Below are 21,002 nucleotides of genomic sequence, written 5' to 3'. Positions count from 1 at the left end.
CCCAGGCTGTGGCTTGTCTTATCATTCTCTTTTGTCTTTCACAGAGCAGAAGTTTTTAATTTTAATGAAATCTGGCCTTTTGGTCATTTCTTTCATGGATCATGCCTTTGGTGCTGTTATCTAAAAAGTCATTGACATACTCAAGGTCATCTAGGTTTTCTCCTATGTTATCTTCTAAGAGTTTTATAGTTCTGTGTTTTACATTTAGTTTTGTGATCCATTTTTTTTTTTTTTGTGATCCATTTTGAGCTAGTTTGTGTGAAGGGTATGAGGTCTGTGTGTAGATTCATTTTTTTTTTTTGCATGTGTACGTGCAGTTGTTCCAGTACCATTAGTTGAAAAGACTGTCTTTCTGCCATTGTCCTCCTTTGTCAAAGTTCAGTTGACTATATTTATGTGGGTCTATTTCTGGGCTTTTGTAGTTTTTCTCATATAGATCTTGTACATATTTTGTTAGATTTATGTCTCAGTATTTCATTTTTTTGAGTTCTGTGCAAATGTTTCTAATTTCAAATTCTACTTGTTTGCAATTAACTTTTGTATATTAACCTTGTATCCTGCAACCTTGCTCTAATTGCACCTAAAGCCTTTTAAGATGATGGCAGTCCCACATTTCTTGTCTTTTCTTGTCTTCTTGTGGCTTTCTTCCACTGCTCCTTGTATCTCTAGCCTACTAGAAGGCACAATATAATGTGATTTGAATATTCAATTCAGCTGTACAAGATAAAAAAAAATGGGATGATGAAACATAAGAAATGTTGAGCATAGGTAGTAAGTAAGCTAATAGCTTATGACCTATAGGTGTAATTCATAGGCTGTGTTAAGTATAGATATGCGGGACTTCCCTCCCTGGTGGTCCTGTGGTTAAGATTCTGCGCTTCCACTGCAGGGGTGCATGTTTCGATCCCTGGTTGGGAACTAAGATCCTGCATGCTGTGCAGCCAATAAAAAAAAAAGATATGCGTAAGTAGTTTGAGAAACAAAGGCAGAATTCAGAAGTTGTGTTAAATATACATAATAAGTAAGTTAGTAACCTATAAAACGTACCAAGATAAAGCGACTAAATGGCATATATGATAGAATAGACAAGTTTTATTTATTCGGTAGAAGGGCAGACTAAGTCATAATCTTGCCACTTCAGGGCTGATCACTGTGTTGTCCTTAAACTGACCACCTGCTAATAACATCCAGTACGGTCCCGTTTTGGCCCAAAGAACTGTGCCCAAGAAATGCAAATAAAACCTATAGCTCTTCACCAAGTTAATTGGCAAGCTACAGCTTTGGCCAGGCACAACTGCCTCTGTGTCTCTCCCATTAATTCCTGGTACCTTCTGTCTGGGCCACTGGCTTACATCTCAACTCTGGTTCTTATAGCACACCGTCATGGGGAAGGCTGATATGGGCAGAAAGAGCAGGATTTGGATACCATGATCCTGCCACTCTCCCCCTATCTTAAGTATGTTAACTTAGTTTATTGCTTTCTTTCCCCTTGCTTATCACTGTGTGTTTTTAATTTTTTTAGTAAATTGTGTGAATGGAGCATTTTAATTTGGTCTGTGAGCCCTCTGGGTTAGCTTGCTTGGTAATGTGTTCAAGGTAATTTTCCACTTGGCAGTACTCTTCACTTTGAACTTCAGTAATCCTCCCTCACAGTCTGAGATTTTAAGCAAATGCTTAAAATCCCTATCTGGTTGAGGGACTGATAACAAGCTGTGAAAGGAGTGTTAAACTATGGTGATTCTATGATAATCTTAAGGACCTTGTCCACAGTGAAGGAATTATGAGAACCTGTCTCTCACCTCTAGAATGGGCCCTTCCTAAGTAAACCCAGGAAAACTGAGCAAATCCCAGTTTATCTGGGAAGAAGCGTAGGAGGGTGTGTGTCAGCTCCTGTCCTACTTAAATTCTCTCCTTTTCAGAACTGAGGTTGGAGGTACTTACTGGCTAGAATAGTGACCTTCAAATAGTTTTGCTTATATATTCCCATGCACAATTTTAAGTTGACATTTAAAATTTCTCATTATAAGCTTAAATAGTTGGAAAAGATATAATTTCTGGTATATTATGAATGCTGACATTTTGAAATAAAACCGTTACATCAGTCTTTTAAACATATCTAATAAAATGTAAATTCCATATGATTTTTAAGAAACATTTTCTTATGAACATTTTCAAACACAAAAGGAAAAATAATAAAACAACTCCCACATACTTTTTACCCAATACAAACAGCCATCAACTTCTGCCATTCTTATTTATATTCTCTTTCACTTTTCTTCTTGGAGTATTTTAAAGCAAATCCAAATAATATTTTATTTAAAAATACTTTGGTTCATATCTCTAACAGATAATATTTATCATAGCAATACCTTTTATCCATACCCAATAAAATAATTTCCTTGATACCAATAATACCCAGTTTGTGTTCAGATATCACCAGTTGCCTCAAAAATGTATGTCTTATTAAAGTTGGTTTGTTCAAATCAGGATCTAAACAAGGTTTATGCATTGCATTTGGTTGATATGATTCTTCAGTCTCTTTTCATTTGTAACATTTCTCCCTCCTCTTTATTTTGTGCCATGTCATTTAACATGTAACATGTTTCTCTCCCTTCCCGCATTTCTCACAAACTAGAAATTAGATCTAAAGATTTGATTTCATTCAGTGTTTATGATGAGAATGCTTTATAGATGGTCCTATGTTTATAATTCCTGTGGAGTCATATAAGGAGAAACAATTTCTGATTGTCTTAGTGACATATTAATATGTATCAGTGGTATAGGTGATATCAGTCAGATTCATCTAAGTTTCCCATCACTCTTTGATCTAATAATGACAGACATTACCTGGACAAACATTACCTGGATCCATTATTTCATTATGGTTTGCACTATGGTAATTTGCTAATTCTTTTATTCCATCTACATGTATTAGCTATGATCCTTCTATGAAGAAGAATTTTCTCTCATCATCTATATGGTTATCCTGAATTATAGCCCATTTAGGAAAGCAGGAAAAGTACATTTATTATGTTTCAGAACAGTAAGTTGGTGCCCTAGCAAGTAACAAAGGTGAATTATGAAATAATGAAGTTATAGAATTTTATTTTAGTATTAGGTACTCGTGGATTTTTATATGTTTAATGTTTCAATCCTTTACTTTTTTTATGTTCAGAGTGCCCCATCTTTGGCCAGTGGAATCCTCTTCAAGTTGGTTCCTATGTCCTTTTGACATGCCCCACTTGTCTCTGATAACTTCCTGTTTTCAGGCATGAGAAGATGTCACATGTTCATGGAACATTTTGGCCCCAGGCCTGAAAGCTATAGAGATTTTAAAACATTAAAAATATTAACAAGCTCTTCTTCAACAGTTGAAATTTTTACATCCTTCTTTTTTCTCCTTAAACTTATTTCCACTCCATTTCTTTTTTTTTTTAAATTGAAGTATAGGTGATTTACAATATTGTGTTAATTTCAGGTGTACAGCAAAGTGATTTGGTTATACATATACATGTATATGTCTATATTCTTTTTAAAATTCTTTTCCATTATAGTTTATTACAGAATATTGAATATAGTTCCCTGTGCTATACAGTAAATCCTTGCTGTTTTATCTATCTACTCCATTTCTTACCTTTTATGCTTGGAAGTCTTTAATTGGCTAGTCTAAGATACAATAACAATAAATTTTTTAAATGTCCTATGACCATAAGGTTGTAAGTATTGGAAAATTTCCCTAGGATTTAATTTTTATTATAATTATTTTTAGTATACACTTATTCAAAGCAGCTTGGATATAGTGCCATTTTTGATATTCTTTAAATACAAAAAGTAAAAATTATTGGAAATACATATATTAATGATATAGGTTAGTGGGGAGCACTTATAATTTCTTTATTAAAGGAATAGTGGAGTTGTCTCTTGGTTTGAGGCCCTGGAATGGGCATAAAAGGAAGGCCTTTCTTTTGTAAAATGGCAGAATGGAGACTTTCCAAGGACAAATTATAGTTGGGACAGGCAGCCTCTTGGGCAGATGCATTTTAGGAAAGCATATATCTGGAAGCCAAGGATCTGGAAATTGATTTACTTAAAACTATTCACACTTGCATGCCCCTTGCAAAGTCTCCATGTACTGTTGGTCATTGGTTCTCAGTGCCCTGACTTGAAGACCATCAAGCCTCTCCTCTTTAATAGCTGACACTTGGTATCTACTGTGTTGCAAGTACATCAACTTTATGAAGTGGCTACCATTCTTTTCTTTTTTTTTTAAGTTTTCCCAAGCAATTTATTGACATTTTTCTTGAGAATTTTCAAAGAAATAATAGAAAAATCAAGCAAAATATTTTTTCTGTACAAAATACTTTTCTGTACATGGTTAACAGTAAAATTATGAACCAGGAAACTTGTGTGACAGATCTTGCTTCTCTCCTTTCTACCTTCTTTTCCCACTTCCTACGTGCCTCTATTTATTCATTCTTTCCCCAAGTGGTTTCATGCAATCCTTTCCAGTTGAAGAAAGAAATAGAACTGATAAAACTCATTTGCACCAAGGTACTAGTGAATTAAAGTATTCAATATTCTTCTTCGAAAATTTGTACTGCAAAAGAAACAGGCACTAAGGAATATTGAAACTCCTGACAGCATAATTCTTTAAATATGCAAATAAATTTCTCCCACAATTTGCTTTTACTATCTGAAGTGGCTACCATTCTTAACCCCATTTTACAAATGATGGAACCTGATGCACAAAGAGGTTATATGACTTGTCCAAAGTGTCACAGCCAGTGAATGGGCAGCAGGGTTTTAAACCCAGACACTCTGGCTCTAGTGTCCAGGCTCATAACCACTGTGAACTTGAATGCTTTTTTAAAAAACCAGGGGAAGAGCAGATCTATTAGAGGAGAACTCGTATTCATGTCAAATTGTTAACGGATGGGAAGCAAAGAAAAATAGTGGTTTTTCAGTGTGTCAGTGAATAAACTCTACACGTGTTAACAAAACATAAGGCAGTGGCTTTTTCTGTACTCTACTAAAATACCATAGTATTTAACGTTAGTCAAATTAAAATTAACACATTTTTATTTCTTTAATTTCTAATTAACAATTAGTTCTCATTTAATTAGTAATGTGCCACAATGTTATCTGAAAACCTACTGTGGTCTGCGTATTCTACTTAACCTGTTAATACATTCTACTTTTAGTGAGGATGACACTGTTTTTAAAGTAACCTTACAGAAGAAATATTGCACTTAATAATGGTAATGATTTCACACTTAACATAACTCATTCCACCTAAAAGCATCCAGAAGGTGTTTTATGTGAAAAAAAAAAACTATAACCATCACTAAAATGATTACCTCTTTCGGTGAAGATTGGGATTGTAATCATTCATTAAGTGAAAAGTAAAGCTATTGCTATATTTCAAGAGATATTTTTGAGTAGTTCAGTGCAAATTTTTTTATTTTGTAATAATTGGATTATATAATAAACACACCAGGATACTCAAGGGATTTCGTTCTGCAAGGTGATTTACTCTCTAATCATATGATTTTCCTTGCTATGCGCAGTTGGATTTTTTCACTTATAACCATTCCCCAATTAAGAAGAACCTGATCTATGAGAACTGAGCAGGCAATGGTTGTTGTGCAAGCCTCAGCCCTCCTGTTGTGAGACTTAAAGGAGGAGGGAGACTGTGAAGGGCAACAGCCCTTCAGTCTCCAGTTGGAAGACCAGAGGAGTGCTGGGCAGAGAAAAGTACCTTCTCTTATTAAACTATGTAGAAAGAGATACCTTTTCTTACTTTGATAGTGATTCAGATTCACCTAACATTTAATGGATGTCTACCATGTGGCAAGCACTATGCTAAACACTTTCACATTCACAGTTTTGTTTATTTAATCCTCGTAACCATGCGGATAACTGGTTTTGCAAATGAGATGACCGAAGCTCAGAAAGGTTATAAGATTCAAGGTCACATAGCTAGAAAGTGGCAGAGAAAGACATGATCTTGTGTGTTATTGATATGTAATACTTGTGAGTATAAGTTATATTATAGTTCTTTTATTCTTCCATAAGCTTAACTAGCAGCAAGTCTAGCATCAGACCCTATGAGCTTCCTGTGTTGTAGATTATCTAAGGAGTTAATCATAGTTCAAGAAGGTAGTCCTTCAGGTGCCCTCTCCCAGATGAGGAGACTGTTGGCCAGTTTGTCTCTTTTTGCTGCTGGTGCTTTTGGTGTTACTGTGGTTGCCATAGCTCCTTACTGACCCACATCAACACTACTGATCCCATTGCCTTCCATCATCTGACTGGCTCTACTGGTCCATGCTTCGGGAAAGTATTTCTGGCTCTAGTTCTAGCTCAGCCTGCAGGCTGACCTGGTCTTTGAAAGAGGGGTATCAGGGTTCTCCATAGAAACAAAACCAACAGGATGTATGTGTGTGTATATATAAATGCACACACATTAATTAATATATAATTATACATACATTAATAATATATTAATATAATACATTATATATATACATATGTATATGTACATATGTGTGTGTGTATATATATATATATATATACACATACACACACACACATATATATATATGGAGAGAGAGAGAGAGATTGATTGATTGATTTACCTTAAGGAATTGTCTTATGTGATTGGGGAAGCTTGGTGAGCCTAAAAGGACCCAAAGATCCAAATTACTGGACTCTCAATTCAATTTAGATTCCAAGCCATCCTAGTGTTCTTTCCATTTCTTAAGTCTAAGCCAATGTCATATATTTTAGGTTTTTGAAAGCAACTTAGTTCAAGGAATATCAGGAGTTTCAGGATTAGGTTCAACTGCAAACAACAAAGACCCAAATTAACATTGTTTTGCACAGCTAGAAATTTATTTCTAATGTAAAAGTCTGGAGGTAGGTAGTCTAGAGTTGGTATGGTACTCCATGTTATCAGAGATTCAAACTGCTTCCATCTTCCCTGGGGCATGGTTTTCATTCCTAGCATCATATCAAAGATAAAGATGACCTGTCTAGTGCCAGCCTTCATGTTTTCATTCTAGGTAGCAGAAAGGAGAGAAAAGAAAGATGAACTCACCTGCATAGATTGTTTCCACTAATATTTGATTGGCCAGGCTTGTTTTATATGGCTTTACCAAGTCGTAAGGAAGACTAGAAAATAGTCTTTATTTTGGGCAGCCATATGCCTCAGTTAAAAATCAGGGATTCTCGTATCATAGAAGAAAGAAGGAATGGATAGAATGGATGTTGGCAGACAGCTGCCTCTACCACAGAGAATTTATACAAGTATTAGAAGATATTAATATATGGACAAATTAGGACATTGAAATTTTGTTGCATTTGATACATTCTTAACAAAGCAGCCAAAATTATCTTTTTTTTAAAGTCATATAACTCCCCTGTTCCGAACACTCCATGGACTCTCTAATTCACTTAAAGTCCTGACAGTGTCCTAAAGGCCCTATGTTATCTCCACCCCCTCACCCCCATTGTCTTTCTAACCTCATCACAACTACAATTTCTTCTTTTTCACCTATTCATCTACTTGTGCCGTTCCTCACATCTGCCAGATATACCCCACCTTACGGCCTTCTTACTCTTTCCTGGGTATTGGATGGCTACTTTCCTTGACTCTTTCAAGTCTTTGCCCAGATATTACCACCTCAATGAAGCCTATGCTGACAAATCTATTTAAAATTGCAATTCCCTCCACCTTCATATTCCCAAACTATCCTTCCTAATCAGTCTTTTTCCATAGCATTTATCATTTAACCTCTTACGACGTACTGATATCTTATGTTTATTATTTATCATCTGCCTCCACTAGAACGTAAGCTCCACAAGGGCACGATACTTTCTGCTTTGTTAACTAAAAAAATTCTGAGTGCCTAGAACAATAACAAGTACATTGTAGGTGCTCAAGAAATAACCTGTGGATGAATGAATGCGTTTATTTCAGAATATCAGGAAAAATGTAAAGTAGCATTTTTTATTACCTTACAAGTAATATATCCTTCCCTTAGTTGTGATATGTCATGTTACCTTGGGACTCCTCCTTACCTTAGTGGGGTACTCAGACCTGAGACTTTGCAGCTATTTGTATCAGCGTGTGAATGGGGTGATTATACCCTGGAAAGAACCCTATGACATTCATTGATATCATTTCTTATGAACATATTGTTTTGGTCTTAAGAAATTTTAGGTTGTCTGTGTGCATTATTCAAGATGTCTAGGTTACAAATAGAATCCCAACTCAAACTAGCTTAAACAAACAAAAAGGAATCTGCTGACTCACATACCCAGGAAACTCAAGAGATGTGGTTGTTTTTAATAGCAAAGTTCAGGGATTCAAATGTTGTCATCAGGAATCTCTCACTTTTTAATCTCTCTCCATCTCTTTTTCTTTCATCTGTTTTTGCTTCATTCTCAATGGTAGAAGTTTACATTGTTCTTAAAGCTAGCAATTCTAAAGAACAGAGCACTACTTTGTCTTCTCCATCTAAACTCTGATTCCCCCCTGTGTCTGGGGAAGGTATTTTGATTGTCTAGCCTTGGATACATTCACTTCCAGGAAAGCATGGCCACATAATTCCCAACAGAATCAAGGGGAAGGTAGCTTCCAAAAAAGCAAGGAGAAAGGGCAAAAAAAAAAAAAAAAAGCATTGTGCTGCACTTTTCAATAACATATGCCTCATGTTAAGTTTGTATAATTAGCGATGTTTTAGCAAATAGCAAAAATTAAAATACTTTGCAACAAATTATCATTTTTTTCTTAAATAGGATTGTACTTATCAAAGACTTAGATTCATAGTTTTGTCTTCCTTTAGGCTCTCATCTCTGTTCATTTCTAATGAGATTTCACATTTAGCAGCGGCTACATGCTCTAGAACATGATGAGAAGTAAATTGTGATTAATGCCCAGCCTCAGTTAATAACCCAGGAGGATTTTACATTTTAAATTAAATAACATTCTTCCTCATTTTAAGCTGACAATGACAGAAGATCACAGAGCAGCGCTTTCTCAGTCTCCTTTGTCACCCTTGACTAAAGCCACGGAGGTATCACAACGAAGCAACCCTGAAGACACCTTCAATGGGGATACCATTCACCCAATTTACAAATATATTTCGAATGATTTACCAAGGTAAGAATATTATTTCAGCAGCTTAAACTGAATTCTGAAGGGGATAAAAGTGCTTAAAGAAGGTTGTCTATGTAAATGCTCAATATTTAGTAGAGATTATGTCACACATAACTTGGAGATGTGATGGTTGTTGCCTGGGTTACAGCCCTTCCTTTTTTTTTTCTATGGGAAGAAAAAAGATAGATGATGCAATAAACATAAATTATTCCTAGAGTCTGACTTGTGGACAGGTAGGATAGTGATAATAACAGGAATGGCAAGGCAGATGATATTTGCTATATACCACTCACCATGCTGAGTGCTTAACCTGCATTATATTTATTTAGTACTCAAAACAACTCTGGGAGGAATGTAAGGCAGACAGTATTTTAGACATCTCCATTTTATATATGAGGAAACAAAGACCTAGAGAGGTTCATTAAGATCACACAGCTGCTAGGTAGAGAAGGTACAGTTTGAACCCGAATGTATCTAACTCCACAGCCAAAACTCAACTATTATATTCTACTGCACTTCTCAGAAATATAAAGCAGAGGAGACAAGAGGTATTCTTCCTGTGTTTCTTCTCTATTAGAAAGTGAAAGAACAAAAAAGTGTCTGTCAGGTATTGACTATTGGCTGGCTAAACGTGATGCCATAGTTTTTACGTTAAAAAGAAAATGTGGACTATGAAAGCATTGAAGAAACTATTCTTAAATTAGGGATTGTGTTAATCTCCTTACAGAAGTGCTAGGTCATATTTATATCTTAGAACAGATTGATTTTTTTTTATATGTCACTAAGTTTTAGGTGAAAGTGAAATCTAGACTTTCAGCTAACCTTTGCTTTGCCTTATTCCTCTGAGCTATGAGTGCATATTAGCAACATATGAGATAATTGACACAGTGTGCTAGCTATATGGCTAGATAATTTTTAGAAAATCATTACCCAGTGGTTATATTGTAGAGACATAGTTTTCTCATGATAGTTCCTCCCAATTGACAGTGGAAAAAACATTGGTTCCTCCCAATAAGACAATGGAAAAAAATTTCTAAATAGAATTTTTAAGTAGTCCTTTATACAAATGCCAATGCTAATATAATGTGTATTTGCACATTTTTTATTGCTTTTAGAATTTATTTTTACCAATTTTCCTTTTCAAAATAGTACTACATTCACTTTTTATTCTATCTTTTGTGAAACTGTAATTTTATTTATTCAGTTTCTTTCTGCTTTTTTCTCATATTCCTTCTTAGATTCTGAGTCTCTAACTCTGGTTTTATTTGCCCTTTTTTTAACACGTCAGTCTTTTATTTTCATGTGACACTTTTCCTACCACCTGGTTTTTATAGTTTGTTTAAATGTGCTTCTTCTATTTCTTTGTCTGGATCCTAACTTCTTTTCTGTCACTATTGTCTGTTACCATCAACTTTGATTATGGTGTACCTACAAAATCAAGTAACCCTCTCTGGGCAATTGAATAGAAAGTCAAAGACAATGCCCAGAGGTCTTTTACTTTCATGAAAAAGAAAATGATGAGTTTCAACCTGAAAGGGGTCAAGTTCATAAAGGCTAATGGTAATCTAAGATCCATTGGTATTAATATGATTATCAGTGAGAGGCAATTTTCTCTATGAGTAAAGACATTTTCCCCCTGATTGAGGTTAAAACTTCTCTTGTCTCATCCTTTTTTTCCTTGCCACCTTTCTTCCGCCATCTTTGTGATCTTTTTATGAGAAATAATTATTAAAATATAGTCAATTTGTTGTTCCTTTACTTATATTACAGAGATTGTGCTTTTCTTCACTAATTAACACATTGTACATGTACAAATTCTATCCACATATATTAAATCCATTCTTTGCAACCATGCAGTGATGAGTCACTTTATTCTCATGTTATTATTTGTGGTTTTAATTTACTTTTTATTATATTTATATTATCCTTATTTTCTCTTGTTCTTGTGTTCTTGCAGTGTTTTTCCTCTGTCACCTCATGTTACATTTGTATGTAATACAGTAAAAATTGCTGTGCCAGGAGCCTTCCCCCACAAAAGATAACTAATCACCAACAGTGTGAGTTCAATACCAAAGAAGGTCTGATCCTCCCATTTTATGACTTACCACTAGGAGGCCAGATGACTGGAAAAGTCTAGCTTCATTCCTGTGGCTACTTCAAGGAAACAACATAATGAGAAACTTTTCCTACCCAGCTGTAGTCTGTTGTGTTCTCAGGTGAACTGGAACAGGGTGTTGGCCTTTGAGGCATGAAGCAGAATCAATTATTTATTGATAACAGGTATCTAGGGGTAGTTCTGCTATATTTATAGAAAGTTTCTCTAAATGCTGAGGTGGAAGATTTCCAAATTAAAATTGCATTTTAAAACTAACAGAATGTTCTAAACAATTAATATCTTTCTATCCCACATATAAAATACTTTTTAATAATTTTTAGCTGATGATCATCTAAGAATGTAATTTCATGATTTTCTTTTTGTAACATATTTATTTATTTAGCTGCACTGGGTCTTAGCAGCAGCATGCGGGATCTTCGTTGTGGCATGTGGGATCTTTAGTTGTGGTTTGTGGGATCTTTTAGTTGCAGCCTGTGGGATCTTTAGTTGTGGGATGCAGGATCTCTAATTGCAGCACTTGGGATCTATTTCCCTGACTAGGGATTGAACCCAGGCCCCCTGCATTGGGATTGCGGAGTCTTAGCCACTGGACCACCAGGGAAGTCCCTCATGATTTTCTTTTGTTTTCTTTTCTTTTCTTTCCTTTTTTTTTACATCTTTATTGGAGTACAATTGCTTTACAATGTTGTGTTAATTTCTGCTGTAAAACAAAGTGAATCAGCTGTATGTATTCTTTTTTTTTTTTTTTGCGGTACGCGGGCCTCTCACTGTTGTGGCCTCTCCCGTTGCGGAGCACAGGCTCCGGACGCGCAGGCTCAGCGGCCATGGCTCATGGCTCACGGGCCCAGCCGCTCCGTGGCATGTGGGATCTTCCCGGACTGGGGCATGAACCCGTGTCCCCTGCATCGGCAGGCGGACTCTCAACCACTGCGCCACCAGGGAAGCCCTGTATGTATTCTTAATAGAATGTTATATTGCTTTTTTTATCCTGCTTGCAGCTGAGTGTAATAACAACTCTTTTAGTTCCCTGAGGGGACAAATTATTTTTAGTACATTACATTAGGACTTAAATCAGTTTTAAAAGTGAATTGCCAACAACTTCTTCTTATAGATTATCTGGGTTGCTTTTTCACAGACAAATCTTGCTTTCAAGGAGACTAACAGTGCCTAATCTATTCATTCATTTTTTATGTCATTTTAGTTATCTTGGCTATTCTGAATTGGAATCAGTCAGACTATTTTTGAAATATAAACATTTGGTTATATCGCCTTTTCTAGGGACAGTTTAAGTTTAGTAATCTCATCATTCCAAAGATGAGCTGTCAGTTCCCACCATGGGATGAGCAGCAGAACGAAGTGAGGGGAACACTGCCCAGTGTTTAATGAAGCAAGACAATGCTTTCACTGTTTTCAACCTCCATTGTCCAACAAATTACACTTTTCATAATTCATAACTTTTTCTCAGATTTTTCCTTCAAGCCATAAAAAAACTCTACAGATCCAAACATTAATATATTATTTACTTTAAAAATGTTAAAAGACTATATCGCTTCTTTTTGAAAATTTAAATTTCCTCTGGAAAATCCTTATACAATATTTATAACCTCCCCTGACTTTAGATTTAAGATGTACTTTATTTTTATTCCTTTGCACTTTTGCACAAGCAGACGTAGTATTCTTTTTTTCCTTTGGGTAGGATGATTTATGCCCTGATCCTACACTCAGATGGGTCCTTTACAAATTTTATAAATTGTTCTTCTTGTTTAGATTTCCTTCTGCAAAAGCGAGCAAGTTCAATTTAACAGACATTGAATATCTCCTTTACAGTATATGTGTAATTTGAACAGATACATTAGTTATTATTCAGTCGTCGAATTACAAATAAAAATTCGACTTATGTGTTATAAAATAACTGCAAATTGCTCTGCAATCAAGGTATCTTTACCAATATTTCCAGGTCAAACTAGAATTATATTTTCTTCTGGTGTTCAGAATAAAATTGGGGGGAAATTGTTCACATATATTATTACCTCTTCTATTATTCACTTTCCATGATGTTTAAATCACACTTTATCTAGCAATTGTAGAAAGTTATTTATATCTTTAGAGGTTATTTCTTTCATCAAATTGGAGGAAAGGTAGGATGACGATTAGTGAAATCTTTGTGCTTTGTGTACTCCAGATTTTATACAAGTTTCCATGCACCAAACGTATGTGGGTTTATTTCTTTTATCTGCTATCCAGTATTTTAAGCTGGTGATTTATTATTGAATGTACTTAGGGTCATTTTCCTTCATGTTTACATTTTCTTATTTGTATTTATTCCAATTAGAGAGTTTAATTACCATTAAAATGGTAATAGGATAAAGACAAGTTTTAAAAATGACAATATTAAAAAAAACCCATAACTCTTCAGGAAGGTTTAAATGCCATGAGAATATAAAGCGAGAAATATATGCTTGTCAAATATACAGTATAAATAAATAATTTAGATGAACATGGTTGACTACATTTAACAAAGAGACTACCAAATAATGAGGGGCTAAAGAGTGGTTGTTAGATTTGATGTACTTCATTGTATATTGTAAGTAATTGCTATCCATAAAAATTCTATGGCTTCTGTATAAGAAAAAGAGACATTTTGACAGACAACACTGGTATGAAGCGACAGCAAGCACAAATCCTTGGCAACTGTCATTATCCTGATGTTGAATTCACATCCAAACTGTGTGATAACTTAGACCTGCATGCTTGTTATTGAGCCATGATCTGTCAAAGTAGCCACACTTCCTACTTATGAATAGAATTATTAGCCACGTGCAGATTTCTGCCATACAGATCTAAACTCACCGAGGATGCTTTGTGTTTCAAAAAACAGGGGGAAAAGCCTCCATGTCATTGTATGCTTATGCTGAAATTTCTGGTGACGTGTTCCTGATTAAGTAAAAGTCAAATTTTTAAAAAATAGTTTATATTTTAGCCCATCATAAAATTAATTCAAAACTAGTAAAGATTTTGAATAAAATTAAAAGTAAAGCAAATGTAATTAGAAATCTAATTGTATAAGTTAGGCTACTATTAACAGAGAGTAACAGGAAACACAACTGAAAGTGACTTTAAAAGTGAACAGTCCACTGTCTCATGTAATAGGAACTTCAGAAGCAGGGCAATTCTAGGGTTAAATTCAGTGGTTCTGCTGGGTTATCAAAGAGCCTGGTTCTTTGTATCTTGTGCTCTACCATCCTCAGAATATTGGCTAGATCATTAGGTTTGACTCCTCCTACTTGCAAGGCTCATCACATGTTCACTCAACAATATCCAACTAAAGAAGACAGATACTTGATCATTTATATCTCTTTCTTATTAGGGCAAAAAAACCTTTCTCCAAAAGACTTCTCCTCATTTCTCATTGGCCAAAATTACTTAATTAATCAGCACAAGGCAAGGGAAATGGAACTAGCATCATTGGTATTAGACCATTGAGTATTTACCCACTGGAGCTGATCAGGGGGTGCCTTCCATGGGCATAAGAGGGTGAATATTCAAACATAACTTAGGCTTTTTATCTAAAGGGGGGAATGACTCTTAGATAAATATTCAATGTTACATGACATAACTCTTAGCTTTGGCTTTATTATATTTTACTACTTAAACTGTGTATGTTTCTTATCAATGGCATTTTTGTGACACACCTTTGCACAATGTCGTAATTATCAAAGAACAATTGCTGCATATTAGTTGCTAGTTGAGTATCGCAGTGAAAAGAGATAAAACAAGGATCTTACCATTGCAGAGAGGGATATGAAATCATCTGAAATCACATAATAAATCACAAAGCAAACATATCAATATGCAAAACAATACATCATTTCTTGCACAGGACCTGGGGGAATGACTTGGAATAAGGAGTGACTAGGATCTCGTGGGGTTAACTCCTTGCATGTGTCTTGCCAGCTTGAACAGTTTTGTAGAGATTTTCTCTATGTCCCTAACCTCTGAACTCATGATGACCCTCATGATAGACAAGACTTTTCCTTCACAGTACTAATCATAGTGAGTAATTGTACATTTATATTCATGACAATGTATATAACAGTTCTCTTCCACTAGACAATTATTGTACTATGGAAGGGTTTTAGAAAGTGTAAGGACTGAGTTCAGATTAATATTTATTAAAATACTTACTGATTGAAAGGTGTACAGTAATGGATATAGATCAGCTGAGTGAACACCATTGACAAAAAGGCATACATGTAAGAATGGTGGAAGGCAACGTGGTGCAATTATAGCTGAGGGATATTACAGGGGGGCAATGATGATTCCACTTGGTAGAAGTCCTTGAGTGAGAGAGCGGCAAGTATGACTTTATTAGGAGTTTTCCTCAAGTTGCTATAAAAAGCCACTAAGATTCACTAATGCTGTTAAAACAGAAGAAATGAGAAGAAAAATTGCTCTTGTCAAAACTAGAATCATACCTTTAAATCTTGTCATGGTCTATTTATCTGCTTTTTCTATACTCCTCCCTGGGCATAATTTTATACTTTTAGACATCACACCATTACTTAGTTGTTGCTTTGTGAAACAAAAATTGTAAATTAGATTTAATGGAAACCACAGAGAGTAAAGCATAATTAGATCTTAGCCTGAGATATTAAGGGGGTTGTCAATTCCACAATGTTTAAGATATGTCCCTGATAATCTTTTTGATTATAATAGAAAGACTATATGTAGATGAGGTATAGTACTGTTTCAGAAAAGGATAAAAGCTTAGTTAATCTCTTAATGTACCTTCCAGCTTTGTAATTCTTTGATTTATCATATCCATTGTATCATACGTAGAAATTGTTTAAAAGATTCAATAACCTAAAATTTTATAGTTTTTAATTAACCAATAGTTTTTTTATCCATACTTCTTTAAGGTTAAATTTTGACATGTTTTACTTCATCTTTCTCTAAACACACATAAAATTCTTAAATATTTACATAGTTTGTATATGTTTGTAGTATAGACACACATAACCACATTTGTTCTTTGTTCTTTTTTATGACCTAATTTCTAAAGAATTATTCAGTTGCTAAAAGAAATGATCTATTTAATCTATTTCCAATAACTGACAATAAACTAACTCAGAAGTGATGTAGCTGATGCGTTTTTTCTTTTTTTTTTTTTTTTTTTGGTGGTACGCGGGCCTCTCATTGTTGTGGCTCTCCCTTTGCGGAGCACAGGCTCTGGATGCGCAGGCTCAGCGGCCATGGCTCACGGGCCCAGCTGCTCCGCAGCATGTGGGATCTTCTTGGACGGGGGCACGAACCCGCATCCCCTGCATCGGCAGGTGGACTCTCAACCACTGCACCACCAGGGAAGCCCAGCTGATGCTTTTTAAAAGAAATATACCAGAACATTTACATCCAGATGAATACCCCCCCCTTGAAAATATCTACTTTAGGAAGTAGTAATTTATTCTAATAACAATGCCACTTCTCAAAGCACTTTCTTGAGTTCCTCTTTGGATTTGCCATCAGAAACTGTGGTACATTCTTTAAAATAGTTTCAGTATTTAATGATGACAAAATTTAATCTTAAGTAGTTGCATTTGAATTTTCCAGAAAATAAAATATCTGGATCTAAATTTGGTGTAAAAAATGGATAGTCAAGAGTGCATAATTGTATAGCTAGTGTGGTAGGCAGAAATCTAATCTGGTCCCCAAGATTTCCACCCCCTGGTATATATGCCTGGTATAATTCCCTCCTCTTGAGTGTGGGTGGGATTGTGAATATGATAGGATGTCACTCCCATGATTAGGTTACATTATATGGCAAAGGAGATTTTTGCAGATGTAGTTAAGGCATATAATCAGTTGTCTTTGAGTTAATCAAATGGGAGATTATCCTGGGTGAGCTTGACCTAATCAGATCTACTCTTTTTTTTTTTATTTTTAACATCTTTATTGGAGTATAATTGCTTTACAAGGGTGTGTTAGTTTCTGCTGTATAACAAAGTGAATCAGCTATACATATACATATATCCCCATATCCAGATCTACTCTTTAAGTGAGAGTTTGGAGATCAGAGACAGAAAGTCAGAAAGGTGAGTTCCCCTGGCTTCAAAGAAGATGATAGTAACTATGAGTTCTTTAGCTATAAGGAACTAAATTCTGGCAAAAACTAAATGAGCTTGGAAGAAGACCCTGAGCATCAGATGAGACTGCAGCCCCAGCTGACACCTTGATTTCAGCCTTATGAGATCCCGAGCAGAGGTTCCTGCTAAACTTTGCCCAGACTTCTGACCCACGGAAACTGTGCTATAATAAATAGGTGTTGTTTTAAGCCACTAAGTTTGTGGTAATTTGTTGCACAGCAATAGAAAACTAATATAGGTAGATAGATAAGAAATATTTCTTAAGAAGATGTATTTCTAAAACAGTGTGATTGATGTTCTTGTATCAACCTAATATAGTGGCTTTTAGATTTCAGGCTAGAAAAGGATGCTTTTTACCAGTGGTAAAAATGATTTTTACCAGTGGTAGAAGAGTAAGTAATACAACGATGATTGGAATATTTGACGGAAATTGAGGGTCTAGCATTTTAGATGGTAGGAAGGAATCAGTATGATATAGTGATTTCAGCTATCAAACCTACCAGGGCAGATGTGAACGTACAGGAAGTAAGAACATTTTTATACAAGAAGGTAGCATAGAAGTCTTACTGAAGAGGGAACTTCTTGAAATCTGTGTATATGTGAATTACAGATATAATGAAAGATTCACAGTAGAGACTTATCATAGACTTCAGGACAAGACAATAAGATGGACATAGAAAGCTTAAAAAGAAGATCTGTGTTATAAATTTAGCCCAGGTTCTAGAATGTGGTAGAAAGCCTCAACAGTAACTGAAGACAAAGTGAGGTTATTTTATGGATAAAAGATCATTTCCTAAAACAGTTGGTTTAGAAATCCACATGGAATTCCTGGTTAAGAATTAACAAAGTCCAAGAAAACTGCCATACAACTTATCAAATTTTATAAAAGACAGCTGTAACAAAATGTAGATCTTAAAAGAAATTATAATATAAAATTTATGTAATTAGAAATTCTTAAGAAACACAGAGAGGACAGGGTGCAAAGCCTCAGACCCATGCAAGCAGAATTTTGGAGCTGAGTTCCTTGCATAAAACCAGGAGCTGTGAAAGGTAGATGCACCTATCCATGAAAAATGGAATAAAAATGTATTGCTCACCAGCCAGAGGAAATAGCAATAAATGGATATGATATGGTCTAAGATTCTTGCATTGTCTGAAAGTAATAAGTTAGTCATTTATGTTAAACTTTAATAAGACAAGAGTTTATATTGTAATATCTAATGTTTCCACTAAAAATAAGGTTAAACAAAGTGTGGCATACAACCTAATAGAAGGGGAAAATGTAACAATTTTTTTAAGTATTATTTAATCCAAGAGAAAATAAGAAAGGAATGAAAAGGAACATAAAACAAGAAAAATAGAAAACAAAGCATAAGCATGAAGGTAAATTCTCAAAGGACAAAGACTGTCCTGGTGAAGGAGATAACCTTGTGAATATATATAAAATGTAAACAAGCTAAATTCTCAAAAGGCAAAAACTGTCTTTGAAAGGAGGATAACTATGTAAAGATGTATATAAATCTGGAGGAGGAGGGAAATTCACTTTAATAAATCTGAATGTCATGGGATTTTTAAGAGATTTTTGCAGAGGGGGCGAGAAGGGTCTTTTAAAATAAAAAGGGGAGGAGAAACAAGAGAAAGAAAGAAAAATAGGGAGACTACAATTGTGGTGACTTAAATACCATCTAGATATTAGAGCTTTATTGGATCAAGAGCACTACTGGCTCACTGCTGCTAATGTGGAGCTACCTCCTTGCCCACCTCCCTACTACTTTCCTGTATTTTAAGTTTCAGTTCCATTGTAGTAGCCATCTGTTTTCCTGAACTTTTTTGAATAGGAACTTCAATTTTCTAACTAATGGAAAATAAGGAAATTTTAGGGTTGATGGGAATAATATTATAGGACGATAGTTAAGTATAGATATTGTGGAGCCAGACTACTTGGATTTGATTCCTCTCTCTGACACCTGCCTGCTGTGTGACCTTTGACAAGTTCTGTAAGCCCTCAGTTTATTCATCTGTAAAAGGAAAAATATAGGACTCTTGTAAGGATTAAATGTAAATATAAGTAAAATGCTTAGAACAGTGACTGTCACAATAAGTGCTTTGTAGTCATTAACTGTTAGTATTGTTACTATTATTGTCATTATGAAGGGTATGATATACTATTTATTCCTTATCTAGCCTGTGGACTGGGTTAGTGTCCCTGTAACTGAGTGGATAAGGGCTAAAAGGGCTGATGAAACTATTCAATGAAGACTTTCTGGGACTCTGCCTACAACTTCACCTGCTTCAGTGTCCAGGTGACTTAGTATAAAATAGAGTTAGAGAGATGTCTCTTCTTCCCACCTCTGTACTGAACTGTTCTGGCTTTCCAAGCACTGGAATCTTGGGGAATACTACAAGGCAGCACCTCCATGTGGATCTCATTGCTCTTGTGATGGCCAGTGGCAGCAGTGAGGTAGTAAGATGAAACAGCTATGACTCTCACCAACAGACTTTTATAGGGACTTAGGAGGCAATTTTAGGAATTTATAGTGCACTACCTTAGGGACTCAGAAATAAATGGGGAGGATTTTGAAGGGGGAATAAAGTCCTGTATTATGGGGACTTCCCTGGTGGCACAGTGGTTAGAATCCGCCTGCCAATGCAGGGGACACGAGTTTGAGCCCTGGTCTGGGAAGATCCCACATGCCACGGGTCAGTTAAGCCTGTGTGCCACAACTACTGAGCCTGTGTGCCATAATTACTGAAGCCCATGCACCTAGAGCCCATGCTCCTCAACAAGAGAAGCCACTGCAATGAGAAGCTCACGCACTGAAATGAAGAATAGCCCCCGCTCGCTGCAACTAGAGAAAGCCTGCGTGCAGCAACAAAGACCCAATGCAGCCAAAAAAAAAAAAAAGTCCTGTATTACGATGATGGGATAATCATGCTGGCAGCTATTTGCTCACTCTAAAGGTTGGCATCAAGGAGGACAATCCTATCTTGCAACCCATATCCCTTTGTGCCAACATTGACAAAAAACTACTGTGCCGGATTGTCCAGAGACTGGGCTTAAAATCACAATATTACATTCTCAATTTCTGTACAATTAGAAGTGAATGGCTACCCTATCAAACTACCACTGGCATTTTTCACAGAATTAGAACAAAAATTTCACAATTTGTATGGAAACACAAAAGACCCCAAATAGCCAAAGCAATCTTGAGAAAGAAAAACGGAGCTGGAGGAATCAGGCTCCCTGACTTCAGACTATACTAAAAAGCTACAGTAAGCAAGACAGTATGGTACTGGCACAAAAACAGAAATATAGATCAATGGAAGAGGATACAAAGCCCAGAGATAAACCCACACACATATGGTCACCTTATCTTTGATAAAGGAGGCAAGAATATACAATGGAGACAAGACAGCCTCTTCAATAAGTGGTGCTGGGAAAACTGGACAGCAACATGTAAAAGAATGAAATTAGAACACTCCCTAACACCATACAGAAAAATAAGCTCAAAATGGATTAAAGACCTAAATGTAAGGCCAGACACCATCAAACTCTTAGAGGAAAACATAGGCAAAACACTCCATG

The 21,002-nt window shown here is 35.6% G+C and overlaps 1 protein-coding gene across 1 annotated transcript in view; it reads left to right on the top strand.

Moving 5' to 3' along the window:
- Positions 1–9,011: 9,011 nt before the first annotated feature.
- The window catches only part of DCDC1 (doublecortin domain containing 1), a gene marked incomplete at both ends in the record, with an annotated part of 430,017 nt that continues 418,026 nt past the window's right edge, over positions 9,012–21,002 (top strand). The window contains one exon of the mRNA XM_082844001.1: positions 9,012–9,163. Within this exon, the coding sequence (XP_082700127.1) occupies positions 9,012–9,163 (152 nt within the window). The remainder of the gene's footprint in view (positions 9,164–21,002) is intronic.

The sequence above is a fragment of the Leucopleurus acutus genome (genome assembly GCF_964270905.1).
Source record: "Leucopleurus acutus genome assembly, chromosome: 8".
NCBI classification, from domain to species: domain Eukaryota; kingdom Metazoa; phylum Chordata; class Mammalia; order Artiodactyla; family Delphinidae; genus Leucopleurus; species Leucopleurus acutus.
This window is presented reverse-complemented; position numbering and strand designations above follow the sequence as displayed.